Source organism: Megalobrama amblycephala, linkage group LG19 (genome assembly GCF_018812025.1).
Source record: "Megalobrama amblycephala isolate DHTTF-2021 linkage group LG19, ASM1881202v1, whole genome shotgun sequence".
NCBI lineage: Eukaryota > Metazoa > Chordata > Actinopteri > Cypriniformes > Xenocyprididae > Megalobrama > Megalobrama amblycephala.
Window position 1 is genome coordinate 29391575 of NC_063062.1, and position 18576 is coordinate 29410150.

Below are 18576 nucleotides of genomic sequence, written 5' to 3' on the forward strand. Positions count from 1 at the left end.
TTTCTCTCAGGATACTGAAGCATGCTCTATGGCTTCTTTTGCCCTGAGTGAAGGCCTGGTGCTGATGCTATCCAGCTCCAAAAAGGTGCTCAGTATCGAGGAAGGAGAGACAGGGAATTCAAATTAGATGATATCTGCCTAATAAAACGCAAACTCCATGACGGGGCTTCCATTTTTTTTCTGATCTCCACACTGAGGTGTCGAGATCGTAGAATAAGGGGTTACTCGCACTAGGTACCCCTCCCCACTCCCCCGCTGGCCTGCACTCACATCGCAGTTATGTTCCGATTATGTTCCGGGACCTGCATCCTTAACTCTAGAACTCCCTCCACGAGGAAACTGTATGTCTTCAAGCAGAGAGTTTTCACATCATGGTGCAGAAATTGCCAGTTGGACCCCATTAGCTGCCTGTTTGGTTCAGTGCTGGAGTTCCTCCAAGACCAATTCTCTGCAGGGCTATCCCTGTCCACCTTGTAGGTCTATGTGGTGGCCATAACAGCTTACCACACACTGTTGAGTGGTAATTCTTTGGGGAGAAACCCATTGGTGTCCCATTGGTGATGCTTTGAGGCTGAGGCCTACAAGCCATGCAAGGGTTCTGGCTATGGTGTTCTGTGAGCCTATTGAGTCTGTTGGAGAAAAGTTTCTAACTCTGAAAACCACTTTCCTGCTGGCTATTACATATCTCAAGAGACTAGTAGATCTTCATGCTCTGTCGCTTTACTCTTCATGTTTAGACTTTACTCCCAGCAAGGTAAATGCTTCCCTTCACCCTAGACCAGGTTATGTGCTGAAGGTTCCCATCAACGTGGCAGAACATATAATCTTGCAGACCTTTTGCCCACCTCACTTTTAGATGGCAGAGCAGGAGAAGCTAAACTTGCTGTGTCCAGTCAGAGCCCTGGATACTTATGTCCACAGAGCTGCCCTGTGGCGCAAATCTGAGTAACTGTTAGTCTGCTTTGGGTCACCCAGACAGGGTTCTCCTATGGCTGTCAGAGTACATTCAACTAGGAGTATGGTGGCTTCGAAAGCCTTATTGTCAGGAGTTTCCCTGCAGTAAGTATGCAATGCGGCGGGCTGGTCCTCTCCCCACACATTTGTGAGGTTTTATAACCTGAACTTGGACTCTACACTGGGGGGTCTCAGATGCTTATGTCCTAGATTTGTGCTCACCATGATTCACACTAGGACAGGCACTACTTAGTATAGCGTAGTGGGGATAACATTCCCTATTGTAGTGTCAGCATCTGACACATTGTGGAGTTCCCTCGGAAGAGAAATGTTTGATTACTACTGTAACCCTGGTTCCCTGAGAAGGGAATGAGATGCTGCATCACCCTAAATTGAGAAGACAGCGATCAAACCCGAGTCCTGACCATGTTTAATTTGTGATATGTGAATAGTTTAAAAACAACAACCATGAAACAAACTTAGCTAAATGAAAAAAAAAAAAACTTCTCAACTTGTTCACATGACAATTAGACCTCATAAACTACATTTTTTGTCACTCACCTAAGCCGAAGGTTGGTGTTGTTTAGCATTTACTAAGTGCTGTATGTCTGGCTGAAGAGAAGAAAGTTGCAAGCATAGATCAGGCTTGATGTGAAGCTTATTCCGGTATTTTGTCTTGACTGCCACTAATGCAGAAAATCCAGCTTCGCATAAGTATGTTGTCAGAAATGGCATCAAAAAGCTTTGTCAGAAAGATTAGAATACTCAGGGAGAGTATGAATCCAAAAATCTGTCAAATATTCTTGAGAAAACATTAATTTTAAAAAACACTCACAAGGAACTGTCAAAGAACTGTCAATAAGGTTGCCATGTTCTTTTTGCTTAAACTTGTGACAGCACCCTCACACAAGTTAACAAAAGATTTTCAATCCAAGTAATCTGAACATCTGGAGATGTAAAGTAGTCATGCAACTGGCTCTTCAGACTGGCTCTTCAGACCTTGGAGATGCTTTTCAATCAGCTCATGGCTTCTTCTTTCAAAAAATGTGACAAATTCTTAAACGAATTGATGATTGATTTGCAAATTCACCTGGCCCACATGTTTAGTTTTTTATTGTGGCTTTGATTTTATTTTGGACTTGAAACGCTGTCACTGATTCATGCTTCATTGTGTAATTCAAAGAGCCAAGTAAGCATCCTGTGCTGTGAAAGCCACCATACCTCAGTGTATAAAAGAAGCTGAACATGGTCAATGCCAATTTCTTCACAGAGAAGTCGAAACAAACGTTACTGAAAGAGCCTAGCCTTTATAAAATTGACTATTTTAACAGCCTCGACCAAGACACATCTGAGATCTGTGGACATCTTCTTAACCCTCAGGGTTCTAAGGGTTTTGGGGCCTTGGAGAAGTTTTGACATGCCCTGACATTTGTGATTTTTTTCAGTTGCTTATAAACATATTAATGGAAAAAGTGTCATTACACTGTATTCAGCATGAACTAGGCTACCATAATATGTGTGTACCATAACATGTATGTACATGTTTGTATTTTTGAGAGAATAACGTTTATGCGTGGTTATTGGAAAAACAAACAAAAAATAAATAAATAAATAAAAATAAGTCACTGAAATAAGGCCACAAAACAAATACTAAATATGTGTCCACAAGACTCCTGGGTACTGAATGGTGAAGGTTCGAATTTTTGCTTCAAATGATGTGAAAATCATCCTGCCTACTCAATCACATAAAACAATATATTTATTTAATTTTTGTAAATAAAATTATTTAAATAAAAGAATTACAGTGTAAAATATTATTATTGTGTGCATAAAGATAAAAATGCTTTGGTGGAATCCGGCTTGTCCTGTTTCCTCGGTAGAGAAGTGTTTTTCTGCTTGCAAATTCAGCCATGTAAATAGCGAATCCGCCATGGCTAAAGCGCAACTGGCTTTTAAAGGGAATGGGAGATGAGACTCTGATTGGTTACACCCAAAATACATCCATCATTCATTTAGAGAATAGGGACAACCCTTTTAGACCATTTTTCCTGTCATTAAACTAGCTTAGATCTTTAAAATAGGGCCCATAGTAACAGTTTAATATTTATTTCTCATTATTTAATTATGTATCAAATTATGATATTTAATTATGACTTACACATTTTTACATGACAACAATATTATCTACTATATATATATATATATATATATATATATATATATATATATATATATATATATATATATATATATATATATATATATATCTACAAGCTAGTATAGTTCATAGTTCATAGATACTACAATATATTAATAATATTGGCGGCCCCCTGCAAAAACAAACAAAAAAAAACAAAAAAACTAAGCTGTGCAACAATTAGTCTAACTGACTTGAAAACTGGCATACGTCTTTGTCCAAGGTGCCATGATTGTCTATAAGGACATTCGTGTATCTCGAAAAACATGGCCACCGTCAGTCAATGAAGTTCGAGCAGCTGTCAGACAAGGTTAATGGAGGCTGATCACAACTAAAATCGCTGGGCCTAAAGGCCTGTGAGAAATTTGAAAGAAATCGGCCATCAGGGGGAGCTTTCACGTTTTTCATGTGTGTAAAGGATTGAATATAACATGATTTTTCTCCCATGCTCACGACATCCATACCATATGGTAGAACCCACTGTCAATTGAATTGTTCATTAATTATTGGACATTATTTCAAAAACCTACTTTCGCAAACTAGTCCTAGGTTTTTGGCTCTACCTCAAAGCTTTAAAACATACATTTCCTTACTAAATTGCCTGTTTTTGTAAATGGTCTTTTCTGTCTATTATCTAGGTTGTTGGCTTGCTAAATAAAACATAATAACTTTTTACGTATGTGCTTAATTACCTTAAAGCGCTTGAACCCCATTAACTGCTGCGTGCAGCTATGTTTCTCTCTGTTATACCTTTGCATAAATTTCAATTTCATGCATTTCAGTTTGTCAAATGGCTTTTAATATGTGTAGATGTGCTTGTTGTGATATTTGAGGATGGCTGGGAGTAAGAGGGGGTTAGATTTGATGACGCCATCAGAGTTTGCCATACCTTGGCTTTTGGTGAACTGACACCATTAGTTGCAACTATACTACAAGTGAACTTATTCTGTTCATTTTTCTAGTCAACATCTCAAAATTTTTGCAGTTCAGGAATTCAGCATTTTTTCCCTTCTGCCAGTCTTCTGCCAATTTAATCACCTTTAACAAAACAGGAAATTATGAAGTCTTTTGACTGAATATACTGTTCATGTTTCAGTATGTGTACTATATAATGTACAGTACTTTCATATTTCTGGTGTCGAGTTTAGAGAAGTGAATAGAGAGAAGCAGAAATGTTGGTTACTGTTACACACAGTCTATATACACCCAACATACATACATGCTTTCCCTTACAAAAAAAAACTTTACAAAGAACCAAAATAAATCAACACTGAACTGATTTCAACTTAATATTGATTGTTTACTATCTGTATTATATAAAGAAATATATAAAGTTGAAACAAGGTTTCCAAAAAGATAACAAAAATTATTTTGTGAAACAAATTGCAAACAAATCTGAATATAAAACAAGGTGTAAGAAATCCACAACATAAAAATATTTAAAAAAAAAAAAAAAAAAAAAAAAAAATCCCAATAAATAATTAATAATGCAACCATTTTCAAATGACAAAAAAAAAAAGATATAATTATAAAGTATTATAATTATTAACCCATATATAATTATTTCAAAAAACTAAATCCATGATGATTTGGCCTAAATCCATGATGATGTTAGATTGGGTACTGCACAATTTTCACAGAATTAGATTGATTATAAGTTAGGTAGCGTTCTAGTTATCGTCCTTGGAGTGAATGGCCCTGAAGATGCTGCTCACTACAGAGCCAATGGGTGGAGCTTGATGTCCAATTCCCCCTCTTTTGGATCTAATCAGTGGAGCTATAACCCTACCCCTGAACCTAATTAGGATAAGCTCCACCCCTTAGATCCTCAGAGGTGAATCTGGACTAGGCCAGGCTCCATCCATTTGTTCCATTTGGCTCTGCAGTGAGCATCACTTGACCTTGATGCTGTCTTGAAGTGTCACTGACTCAGCATTGCCATGTTCACTTATTATAAGCAAGTTTGCGTCAGTGTTTTTATAGGCTACATGTTCAAAAGTTGTACATAAGCACCATTTGATATTGATGTTTTATTTAAAATGAATAACTGTTGAGTCACCATTTTGGTGATTGGCATTTCCTTTATTTGAAAAAAAAAAAAAAAAAATGTTTTTAGTTCATTTATAAAGTGTTTTTGTTGTAATATGGCAAAAGGAAAAAGAAAAAAAAACAAATTAATTTTCTTAATTATTTACAGAATCAGAGTGCAGAGTGTTGGCGGCACCTGCTGGTCAAAACTGTGTAAATGCAATGAAAATAGAGCCCAAACATGTGTAATAACACATTTTTCAAACTGAATTCAAATGTTTTCATGAAAATTCATTAAATATAATATAAAAATATTAAATACCAATATGTGTATATATATATATATATATATATATATATATATTCATATTCATATATATATTAAATATGAACTGTAGCTACATATGTTTTTCCGAAGCTTCCTGAAGCAGTGTTTTGAAATCGGCCATCATATACTATATAAGTCGTTATTTTGTTTTTTTTTGGCGCACCAAAAATATTCTCGTCGCTTTACAATATTAATATTGAACCACTGTATTCACATGAACTGATTAAGATGTGTTTTTAGTACCTTTATCTTGAGAGAGGAACTGTCATTGCTCCCTATGAAGGCTTCACGAAGCCATCAGATTTCAACTAAAATATCTTAATTTAAACAATAAGACAATAAGACCTCTTCTTATTGTTTCTTAAAACAATAAGAAGAGGTCACATAGGCCTGAAGATATGAAAAACAATAAAGAATATGCAGGTGGAGCTAAAGAGACAAATAAGCACATTTTTCATGGCACATGTACATATGGAAACATTCACTACATGTATTTTTGTCTCTATAAGCATGACAGCATTTCACATGGGAATATACTTTCTGCTATACTTTCTTTCATTATCATGCAACTCTAAACATTTCTCATCTACATCACACATTCTTGTCAGCTGCTAATCATTAAGCTAAATATGACTTTTTTTTTTTTACAATGGTATACTGGTAATGTTTTCTGTGAGGAGAACACTTTAAATTTGAGAATATGCATTACATAACGGGTGAGTCACAGCTTACAGACACACCTTTTTGCACACCGCACACAAGCAAATAACCAGGAAACCCACTTCAGTTATTTAGTCCAGAGATACGGAAACTTGTCGAGCTGTTGTGTGTGCTTCAGTTTCTGTGTTCACACGCAATAAAATGGCAGAGGCCAGTGTTTTATGGGCTCGGGAACAGTTCATCTGTCCAGTGTGTCTGGATCTTCTGAAGGATCCAGTGACCATTCCCTGTGGACACAATTATTGTATGACATGTATTACGGACTGCTGGAATCATCAGGATCAGAAGACAGTCCACATCTGCCCACAGTGCAGACAGACCTTCGCTCCAAGACCTGCGTTAAATAAAAACACCATGCTGGCTGAAGTGGTGGAGAAACTGAAGAAGACTGGAGTTGACACTGGACTTGAAGGTGCGCGTGCAACAGATGTGAAGTGTGATGTCTGTACTGGAAGAAAACACAAAGCCATCAAGTCCTGTCTGGTGTGTCTGAACTCTTACTGTCAAAACCACCTTGAACAGCATGAGAATTTGTTTAAAGGTAAGAGACATTATTTAATGGATGCCACTGGACAACTCCAGGAGATGATCTGCTCTCAACATGGTAGACTGCTAGAGGTGTTCTGTCGCACTGACCAGCACTGTATCTGTACACTGTGTACGATGGATAAACACAAAAATCATGACATTGTACCAACAGAAGCAGAGAGAACAGAGAAAGAGGTAAGAACAGAAATTGGTGCATTAATAGTGAAGTGGAAAAGCATTGTTTGCATCTCCATGACATACTGCTGAAATAATTAATGGGACTATCTGTCTTGTCTAGCTGTTGGGCTCTGAAGAGGTCACATTTTGTGACCTTTTGTCTTTCTGCTGCCCACCCTGTTAAAAAACCAGCATATGCTGGTTAGGTATGTTTTGAAGCATGGCAGCTGGTTAGAGCTGGTTTAAGCTGGTTTAAGCTGGTCCTTAGTTGGTCCTTAGCTGGTCCTAAGCAACTAGCTCCAGCTCAGGACCATCTTAAACCAGCTCATGACCAACTAAGGACCAGCATAAACCACCAGCTGCCATGCCTAAAAAAACATAACCAGCATATGCTGTTTTTTTTAACAGGGCATACACTACATGACTTTTGTTCTTTTTACAGTACACAACTGTCTGTCGTCTCCGATGTCACTGCCAGTGAAAAAACATTTCAGATTACAGGACTTGGATCACAGACAGGCCTAGATGTTTAACATACTAAATATCTCTTGGAGTACAGAGATGTATCTGTGCTTCTTTCGAATCAAATTTTTGATAAAATTTAGGGCTAAAATCGTGTAGTGTTTGGGTGGCTTAGCGAAAACAAAATAGAAATAACCCAAATAATCAAAATCACTGCTTAGATTTAAATACATTGGTAACACTTTATAATAACTGCGCGCTATGAAGCATTAGTTAAGCGTTAGTAAATAGTTAATTCATCACTTATAAAGCATTAATAGACATTACTAAGCAGTTTAGAAATACAGCTATAATTGCTTTGTTCTTGATTTAAAAGCATATCTATAATGTGTTTAATAATTGTATTTTCATACTTTATTAATAATCAATTTATCATTTCTAAATTAAGTATTACATTATTTACAAACCAGTTATTTGGGAGTTGTCAGTGGTTCATAAAATCATTTAGGAAGTGTAAGTAAATGATTTATAAACTATTTTAACATTCATGTATACATCTTATTATTTAGACATATAGTAATAGTTACTTAGTGTGTTAATAAATGCTTTATTAACACATATTCCTAATGTAATTCATGATTAATTCAGGTAATTATAAAACATTTAGAAGTGGTCAGTTAACTATTTTGTGAGCTCATCTAAAGTGAGGACTGTTTATGCTTTGTAAAGCTTTTATAAATGAGATTTAAAGGTTCAGTGATCTTCTGCACTGCTGTTCTCTAATGCTTTAACAATCACTGCCATGACGTTCCTTGTGAGAGACGTGCGCGGATTGGCCCTCTGGCTTGTAAATCACTGCCATTACGTTCCTTGTGAGAGACGTGCGCATGCAATGTTTTTGTCAGGAGTAACATCTGCAGATTATGAGTTACCTGCGGTGAGTCCGACATAATGAATCCACTAACACGACACAGCGAATGCCGGTGGTAAACAAACACTCGTGTTCCAATACTCGTGCACGAGTTTTGGGAGGCATTCCCTCGAAATGAGCTGTGAAAGAGGGGGGTTGTTCTTACACATGCGCTCATTTAAAAAACTCAGTAACAGTCTTTGGTTTCTCAGTAGTCGAAAACATCCTCTGTAGCACCTTTAAATGCATTACCTACTGTGGTTGCTTTTCACCCACATTTGGCAGGCTGACACATGTTAATTTCAAACCCTGGTTACAAAAACACTGCTCTGGGTACATATTGACCCATATACAGAGAGTAAAAGTAACACTGAAGCAGTGTTGAAATTATTTAATAAAGTAGGTTTACTCTAGAAGTGATGATTGACTATTAGTGATGACAACTGCTGTTTACAAGCAGAATCAATAAAGAGACAACAAGAACTGAGAAAAAGAGAACAGACAAGCAGACAGCATCATTGCAGTTGAAATTCAAAATATTACCAAAAACTAAAATAGTTTATCAATGTTACTAAACCCTGCTGCAGGAAAAAAAAGCAGTAAATATTTTTACAGTGGTATACTGGTAATATTTTCTGTGTGAGGACACTTTAACCCTTAAATGCATACCTCGGGTCTTTAGTGACCAGGGACGTCATTCACTACCCTCCTCCTCGTTCATTTTTTAAAGTTAGACATCAACCTTCTTGGTATTCCTCAATCAATTCATTATAAAGAATATAACAAGAAAAAAATCATTAAATTATTAAAGATTGCCTATTTTTGTATTCATTTTTTGTAAAAATTGTATAGGGTCGCTAACGACCCGAGGTGTGTATGAGTGTACAGGTGAGGTGTAATTCACCTTTATTCCACAAGGTGGCAATGTCTGATACACAATGCTGAAGTGACAACTCATTCAGACAGAAAACGAAAGAATAAGAAAAACATGAAATGGCTCAGCGATTTACTGCAGAGCAAGTACTGAACGCAATCAAATATGACTGTAACTGTTACTGGATGGAACTGGTGAGGCTGTTAGCGATCGAAATATTGATTTTGAAGATGTTATATTAAATTATATAGTTTTGAGAATACATTTGAGATCACGAATGGGCTCATATTCGTGACCTCAAACATAAAACTATCCCATTATTTGCTGAATTTACTGGGAAATGAGCTCTGACGAGGACAGTGGTGATGGCATAAATCATCAGCTCAAACGGAGCCCTTTAAAGCTCCAAAAGGTAACAAAATATGATTTATTTTATTCTTCTGTAATTGTTACTGTAATATCAGAAGAGTTTTATATTATCGCGACAGGTAGAGATCCTTCCGTGTTAGATATAGATCCGGGTCGATAAAGACCCGAATATGTAAGAATGATTGGCGAAACAGTCATGCATTTAAGGGTTAAATCTGAGAATGCACGTGAGTCACAGGATACAGACACCTTTTTGCACACCGCAGACACAACAATTGCAATTGACTTGTTTGTATCTACATGGTCTTTGACAGTTCTGTTCATGTCTTGTACCTCTTGTTGTTATTTATACAACATTTTATGTGATGATTTTGTAATATTTATTTTTATGAAATATTTTTTTCATGTTTGTTTCTTCTGTGTTCAATAGAGAAACTTGAAAAAAACACAGATAAACTACCAGCAGAGAATTCAGGAGCGAGAAAAAAATATTCAGGAGCTGAGAGAAGCTGTTGAGTGTCATAAGGTGAGTATCTGGAGGAGAAAAACAACCGCTGGCTATTGGATTAAAAGACATACTGTTTGGACTCTCCTCCAGAGCTGAAGACATTGCAGTCCCACTGAAGCCCACTGTGGGTCACATGCTGATTGTAATGTGTGTCCTCCTAACAGCGCTCTGCACAGGCAGCAGTGAAGGACAGCGAGAGGATCTTTACAGAGATAATCCGCTCCATTAAGGGAAACCGCTCTGAGGTGACACGGCTGATCAGAGATCAGGAAAAGGCCGCAGTGAGTCAAGCTGAAGGACTCTTGCAGCGACTGGAGCAGGAGATTGCTGATCTGCGGAGGAGACACGCTGAGTTAGAGCAGCTTTCACACACAGACGATCACATCCATTTCCTGCAGGTGATAGAAATGTAGAAAAACATTGCAGTGTTGCAATAAAGGAGATTTTACATAATTTACTGGCTCTCTGGGCAATTAAAAATAAAGTTTCATTCAAAAAGCTAGATTAGTGTGCTGAAAGTAAGATAAGACAAGATCACTGAAGTCAGCAAAGGCAGAGTATATGACTGTAGTAGAGATGTGTGGGAGGCAGGTTATAAAGGTTTTTTCCCCTGTCTTTTTGTAGGGGTTTCAGTATCTCTCTGCACCTCTTGAACCTACAAAGAGAATTACTGTCACTTCACCCCGCTCTACTAATGATATAAGACAATCTATCTGTCAGCTGAAAGAAAAAATTGAGAATTTCTGTAAAGAGGAGATCCAAAAGATTTCTGGTGGGTAAAGCACTAAACATTAATTTACAACTAATGTTTTACACCTAATATCTAATATTAATTTACTCCTAATATCATTTGAAAATTTTAAAACATATTAGAAGTTATTACAGATGTAGCTAACTGGAAGGATACAGTACAGTTGATAATTTACTCTTTTCTTAAAAATTGCCTGTTTGTGTTGATTTTCATAGTTAAACACATCAGCGTTGTTCTAAGGACCAGAAAGGACTTCCTACAATGTAAGTTGCAAAGAAAACAAGCAAAATATATACACTGAACATGCATATATACTTAATTTGAAAAATGAAGAAAATGTCTCTTTACCTTATTCATAATCAGAGATTTCTCCACAGCACAATAAAAATGCAGTTTATTCAAAAACAACAACATAAAAAAGCTGTTTTATTCTACATAAGGTATTATGTAGATACTCATTGTGGCATCCATGTTAAGATCAGTTGGTCAGAATTTAAAATTATATATCGCCTTTCCAGTACAGGACTTTATATATAAAAATAATAATAATAAAAAAACATTTAACAAGTACATTTAAGTTAAACAAGACAACCAAACAATTTTACAGCAAATCACAACATAGCTGCAAGCAGCAATGAATGGGGCCAAGCACACTAACTGCAAAAATGAGCAATTCAAGACATTTTTAGATGATTTTAGTCAAAATGGCTAAAAGAAATTTTGATCAATTGATCAAAATTGATCAACTTTTGATCAATAGGTGGCACTGTTACCTAATTGATGTTGTGTGGTCAGTGTGAGGTGACAATCACATACAAAGCCTATACAAAGTGTCGATATTCCAAATCATTGCAATTTTGGCATAATTGGTATCATTGTTCTCAGTATGACTCAGGTAATCTATCAAGACCAGTTTCATTAAAATGTATTATTTTATCAAAACTTATTACATTTTTTTTTTTTTTTAATTCATTGTAAATTTTGACCACAAGTTTGCGCTGTCACAAAACTTTTTTAGCACCTTCATGAGATACTGAGTTTCATAATGATAAGCTAATGAGTTTGTAAAATACGGCAACATTTTATTACAAAATGTAAAATGGCCGATGCCCAAAATGGCCAATATAGGAACATTAGGTATTACTTGATACCTATTCAGTATGCTGCACTGAATCAAAATAGACCAGTTTTATGATTTTTGGGCAAATCTTTCAGAATATATAATAATAAAATCTCCTGACCACTAGATGGCACTGTGATGAAACTGTGCATGTACCCTCAAGTTCTGCTTGAGATGACAGTTTCGTCTTAAGCCGAGTTCAGACTGCACGATTTTAGCCCCGATTTTGGCTCGCCGACAGGTTTTGAGAAATCGCCGACAAATACCCGTAATAACAGGCAAATCGGTGCTCGTTCATGCGAGTGACAATCACGCAGTGTGAATGAGCAAAGACGTGATCTGAGAGAATCGCCGACGAGTGTCGACACCCGTGAGATATTTGGCATGCTAAATATCTGGACCTGTCGGCGATTCAAAATCCTGCAGTGTGAAAAGTGTTCTGACTGAAAACTACATCGGCGATGACCGACAGCCAATGAGAGAGCAAGATACAGAGCAGCGGAGAGTTCGGGGAGGAGTTATAGACCAAAATATCAGCAAGCATGGCTTCGTTTCAGATAAACATTACAATTTTATCATACAGAAGCAAAGCACAAACATTTGCTTGACCATCAACAGCACCACATTGAAAAGTTATGTATTTTGCTCCAACTGTCGTTGCAGAACACGCAATCCTTGTTCTTCGCGTCTCCCCAAACATTTCCTTCTCCATATTTTTCTTTTCTTTATGTTGTTTTCGCTGCAAATCAGCGCACAGGCAATTCGTATTTCAAGCTTCTTGCGGGCTACTATTTTTAATAATAATCCCACCGTGTGTCTCAATCAGCTCCCTAGTTCAGTAGTCAGGGCACTGATCAGGGTATCAGCACTTTCATTATATACTGATTCACGACCTAGGGAGCTAGGGAGATGATTGAGACACAGGGCCAGTCTCACGTGAGAACTCTGGACTTGCGCGCGTTGTTTCCTTGTCATGTCTCGCGTGTGTTTGGTTGTGAAACGTAGTTTGTGTGCCACACAGAGCTGTCGGCGATTCTTCCTAGCAGCGACTGAATGCTGGCCAAGATAGTCATGCAGTGTGAAAAGAACAGTGACCCGACTACTTTGAAAATCGTGCAGTCTGAACTCGGCTTTAAAGGCAGGAACACACCAAGCCGACGGTCGGCCATCGGGCAGTTTTTGTTCGTCGGCCGACTTAGTTTTCTCAGTGTGTTCCACACCGTTGGCTGAAGTTGGTCCTCGTCTGCTATTTTTGGGCCGATTCGACATGTTGAATCGGCGTCGGAGCTTGTCGGTCCGTCAAGCCATTTGATAATTCTGATTGGCTGTTCAGCTACTGCCATCTGCTGGTACAGAAAGACATTTCATCTTACGCAGGCGCAGAACGGATGTGCTACTTGGCTGTCGAGCGTCTGTTTGATGTGTCAGGGCAACTTTGGACCCAGACGCTGCCGTCTTGAGCCAACCCTGCAGTCTGCTTTCATCGCCACTAGTTTGTTGGCGTCGACTTGGTGTGTTCCTGCCTTAATATGCAAAAATTGTTGTGGAGACACAACCTCACATCCATTTTGGTGTACTCTTTGTAAAATTTGTTTATGCTTTAAACGGATGGGAGTATCAAATAGCTTTTAATAACTTTTTGCCTGCATGATAATTTGAGCCAGTTTTGGTGAAAGTTGGATGAACAGTCTAGGATGAATTTAAAAAAGTAGATTTTTAGAAATATTCTAAATGGCAGAATGATTTTCATGAAAAAAATTATGCCATAGGGTGCATATGAATCGTCTTGAGCCAAGGAATCAGAGTGGGGGGAAAATGTTTCTAGGCCTTATTCTAAAGTTTTTAGTATAAACATAAGTGCAAATTTGGACAGTTGGTGGCACTAGAGGGATTGAGTTAGAGACTCCAAAATGGCTGAGGTTTATGTTCAGACTGTCCTCTTTCTGTGTGCCAAATTTCTCACAAGTGGTTCCATGGGCTACCATAGACTCAAATGTGGAAGCAGAAGAAGGAAGAATAATAATAAGAACATTATCAATAACAATATGTGCCTATGCACCTTCAGTGCTTGGCCCTTAAAGGTGCCCAAGAACGTTCTTTCACAAGATGTAATATGTCTAAGGTGTCTCCTGAATGTGTCTGTGAAGTTTCAGCTCAAAATACCCCATAGATTTTTTTTTATTAATTTTTTTAACTGCCTATTTTGGGGCATCATTAACAATGCACTGATTTACACTCGGCGCCGCCCCCTTAAATCGCATGCTCCCTGCCACACCAGCTGTCGACTATATTACAGCGCATTTACAAAGTTCACACAGCTAATATAACCCTCAAATGGATCTTTACAAGATGTTCATCATGCATGCTGTATGCATGCTTCGAATTATGTGAGTAAAGTATTTATTTTGATGTTTACGTTTGATTCTGTATGAGTTTGAGGCTATATGCTCTGTGGCTAACGGCTAATGCTACACTGTTGGAGAGATTTATAAAGAATGAAGTTGTGTTTATGCATTATACAGACTGCAAGTGTTTAAAAAATGAAAATAGCGACGGCTCTTGTCTCCGTGAATACAGTAAGAAACGATGGTAACTTTAACCTCATTTAACAGTACATTAGCAACATGCTAACGAAACATTTAGAAAGACAATTTACAAATATCAGTAAAAATATCATGCTATCATGGATTATGTCAGTTATTATTGCTCCATCTGCCATTTTTCGCTGTTGTTCTTGCTTACCTAGTCTGATGATTCGGCTGTGTGCAGCTCCAGACGTTAACTGGCTGCCCTTGTCTAATGCCTTTTATAATGTTGGGAACATCATGGGCTGGCCTTATGCAAATATTGGGGCGTACACCCCGACTGTTACGTAACAGTCGGTGTTATGTTGAAATTCGCCTGTTCTTCGGAGGTCGTTTAAACAAATGAGATTTATATAAGAAGGAGGAAACGATGGGGTTTGAGACTCACTGTATGTCTTTTCCATGTACTGAACTCTTGTTATTTAACTATGCCAAGGTAAATTCAATTTTTGAATCAAGGGCACCTTTAATTAGGATCATGTGGGCCAGTATATTCTATAATTCAAACAGAAGTAGTAATGTTCATTATATTATAAACATAATAAACATTTCAGCTACATTAAAAAGATTATGTAAAAAAAAAAAAATGTACATTTTGACTGATCACTGATATATTTTATCTTCATCAGATGCTCATCAGTTCACACTTGATCCAAACACAGCGAATAAACACATTCGTCTGTTGGAGAAGAACAGAGTGGCTACTTACACTGACACAGTCCAGCGGTATTCTGATCATCCACACAGATTTGATGTTTATTATCAGGTGATGTGCGGAGAGAGTGTGTCTGAGCGTTGTTACTGGGAGGTGGAGTGGAAAGGTGATGTGGGTATATCAGTGTCATACAAGCACATCAGCCGGAAGGGAACAAATACAAAGTGTTTGTTTGGATATAATGATCATTCCTGGAGTTTGTTCTGCTCCCCCTCCAGATACTCATTTAGGCACAATGATATGGAGACTGACATCCCCGCAGCCTCCATCTGCTCTAGAATAGGAGTGTATGTGGATCACAGTGCAGGAACTCTGTCCTTCTATGGCATCTCTGACACAATGACCCTTATCTGCAGAGCTCAGGCCACATTCACTCAGCCTCTCTATCCTGGGTTTAGGCTGTACAATGGATCAACCGTAAAACTCTGTGATTTAACAATATAGAATACAGAGACACTGTATCAGTAGTCTTGCTATACAGTAAAAGTGTCAACCTGTTCTTACTCCTAAGATGTCCAATAGTGGCATTTGTCCAAGAGCTCTGCATGTCACTATACAGACACCAAAAGTGATCTTGGTCATACTTTATATTAGGTGTCTTTAATTACTATGTACTTACATACATACATACATAAATAAATAAAAACCGTAAGTGAAAACACTATACAAATAAACACACAGCAGGTTAAAATCACTTAGTTAAGACAAGATTGGACAACTTAAAAAGAGAAAGAGCATAAATACACAAGATAATGTTAACTAAATTACCTTCAATATCCTACTGTAGAACAAAGGAAACCAAGGGAAACAGGAAATTAACAAAGGAAATGTGAACTGGGAAACAATAGAACAAAAATATACTTCAAAATAAAAATCCAAGGGAGACCCAGTCACAGGTGAAATGTGGACATAAAAGTAAAAACAATATATTGTGGCTGTCCAAACTGAAAATAATCTAGGTGTAAATATGGGTGAAATATAAGTTTTTGTTTATGTGAAGGTATATGTGTTCATAATAATAATATAATTTAGGATTTAAATAATTTTATAATTTTGAATTGAATTTTCATATGAATTATTCTGAATGAAAAAATTACAATTTGGAGATTTGTTGCACAATGTTTTTTTCTCATTCTTAGATCAGCTTTTATTTTTAATTAATGTTACATTTGTTTGGATAATTGCTGTAATACACCAAGAATAATGTTATAATACACTGGTCAAAAAAACGAAAGGAACACTTTTTAATCAGAGAATAGCATCAAGTCAGTTAAACTCCTGGGATATTGATCTGGGCTGCGTTTCCCAAAAGCATCGTAAGCTTAAGTTGATCGTAGCTCCATTGAAACCAATGGAGCTACGATCAACTTAGGCTTACGATGCTTTTGGGAAACGCTACCCTGGTCAGTTAAGCACAGGGGGTTGTTAATCAGTTTCAGCTGCTTTGGTGTTAATGAAATTAACAACAGGTGCACTAGATGGGCAACAATTAGACAACCCCCAAAACAGGAATGGTTTTACAGATGGAGGCCACTGACATTTTTTTTCCTACTCAATTTTTCTGACTGTTTTTCACTAGTTTTGCATTTGCTAGGGTCAGTGTTACTACTGGTAGCATGAGGCAATACCTGGACCCTACAGAGGTTGCACAGGCCAATGAAGGAATTGATACCATTGAATGGCCCCCCATGCTTGCCTGAACTAAATCCAATAGAACACCTTTGGGACATTATGTTTTGGTCTATCCAACGTCGCCAGGTTGCACCTCAAACTGTCCAGGAGATCAGTGATGCCTTGGTCCAGATCTGGGAGGAAATACCCCAGGACACCATCCGTCATCTCATTAGGAGCATGCCCCAAAGTTGTCAGGCATGCATACAAACACATGGGGGCCATACAAACTACTGAGTACCATTTTGATTTGCTGCAATGAAATTTCAGCAAAATGGACTAGCCTTTTGTGTCATTTTTTTCCACTTTGATTGTGTGGCATCCTTTTGTTCCTAACCCTGTCCATATCAGTATAGATATCCAGCATGACATTTTCCCCATTGAGATCTGATGTGTTTTCAAAGTGTTCCTTTAATTTTTTTAAGCAGTGTATTAATATGAAAACATTAATATCACTATCAGTAATGAAACTTACTTTGAAAAGATTATTGATTTCTTAAACACATTTTTTATGGAATATGCTGTATTATTTTACATGAAAGTCTATAGATAACATTGGTAACTAGTAGGCTATTCTAATACATTTATTTTAATCAAAATGAGTATTGGTTAATGATGTTGGTATTTTATTGCCATTTAACCTGTTTTTGATATTTCTAAACAGAGTTTTTAAGATTTAATAGAGGTGCCGCTGTACTTAGAACTGATGATTTTATTGAAAATAATAAACAAATCACCATTATGGTAGTTAGTGTTCCCTCTGATATTTTGACAGGAGTAAACACTGCAAAAGTCTATTCTTATTATTAAACAAGTCACGAGGAAAGTGGGAAGCTGTACATTTCCAGCTCCATTCTGTCTGTTTGAATATGAATTCTAAGAGAACCTCCAATACAAATAAAACTCATTTTCAAAATATTTGCTTTCTTCTAAACATCTCAGAAATTTATTCTGGAATGTACATATACATATGATAGTACTCATAGATAGTAGCATGTCTTTGAGGGCAGCAGGGTTCCTGAGAGGCCTGCCAGTGTAAGCAGGTGGTGCAGAGAGAGCTAATGCTGGCAGTGGAGGTGATGGTTGGGTAAAGATATTCAGTTCTCCTCAATGAGGGTAATATCTAGTTCAGGACAATCCATTTCAAACATTTTATTTTGTCCCCTGTCAAGAACCTGAACATTCAGAAAACATTATTTCAAGAAATGTTTATCTCCTGTTCTATGAGTGAAGGAAGCAGAGTGTTTTGTTCAGCTCTGTGTTTTTCTGAATGCCTGAATATATGTTTCTTCATCTTTTTGCCTGTATTGTTTTGACCAATTCTGTATAGCTGTGTTTTGCAGTGTTTATTGTCTAACAACAAAAATATTTCAATTTGAATTTCTTAAAAAAAAAATCTATTTTATATGAAAAAAGTAATAATTTTCCTTTACTGACAAAATATTTTAGTTTGGCATGTATATTTTCTCGAATAGATTAGATAACATTTTAAAATGTCATATGGTCATGTTGTCACATTTCACTTCTCTACTTTCGGGATGAATAAAGAAAAAAGTATACACTGTATTAAAGTCCCCCTGTAGTAAATTATTTTTTCCCTTAAAACTCATCTTTGATCACCAAAATGACTTTTTTTTTTTTTTTTTTTTTTTAAATCAAGTGAAAAAAATTACCTTAAA

General features: G+C 37.0%; 1 protein-coding gene across 1 annotated transcript; it reads left to right on the forward strand.

Moving 5' to 3' along the window:
* The first annotated feature begins 6261 nt into the window (after positions 1 to 6261).
* On the forward strand, positions 6262 to 16571 carry LOC125254539 (tripartite motif-containing protein 16-like). The gene is made up of 6 exons (XM_048169188.1): positions 6262 to 6950; positions 9978 to 10073; positions 10220 to 10453; positions 10680 to 10827; positions 11022 to 11069; positions 15141 to 16571. The coding sequence occupies exons 1-6, from the start codon at positions 6369 to 6371 to the stop codon at positions 15668 to 15670; spliced, it is 1638 nt and encodes a 545-aa protein (XP_048025145.1). The 5' UTR covers positions 6262 to 6368; the 3' UTR covers positions 15671 to 16571.
* The last annotated feature ends 2005 nt before the right edge of the window (positions 16572 to 18576 follow it).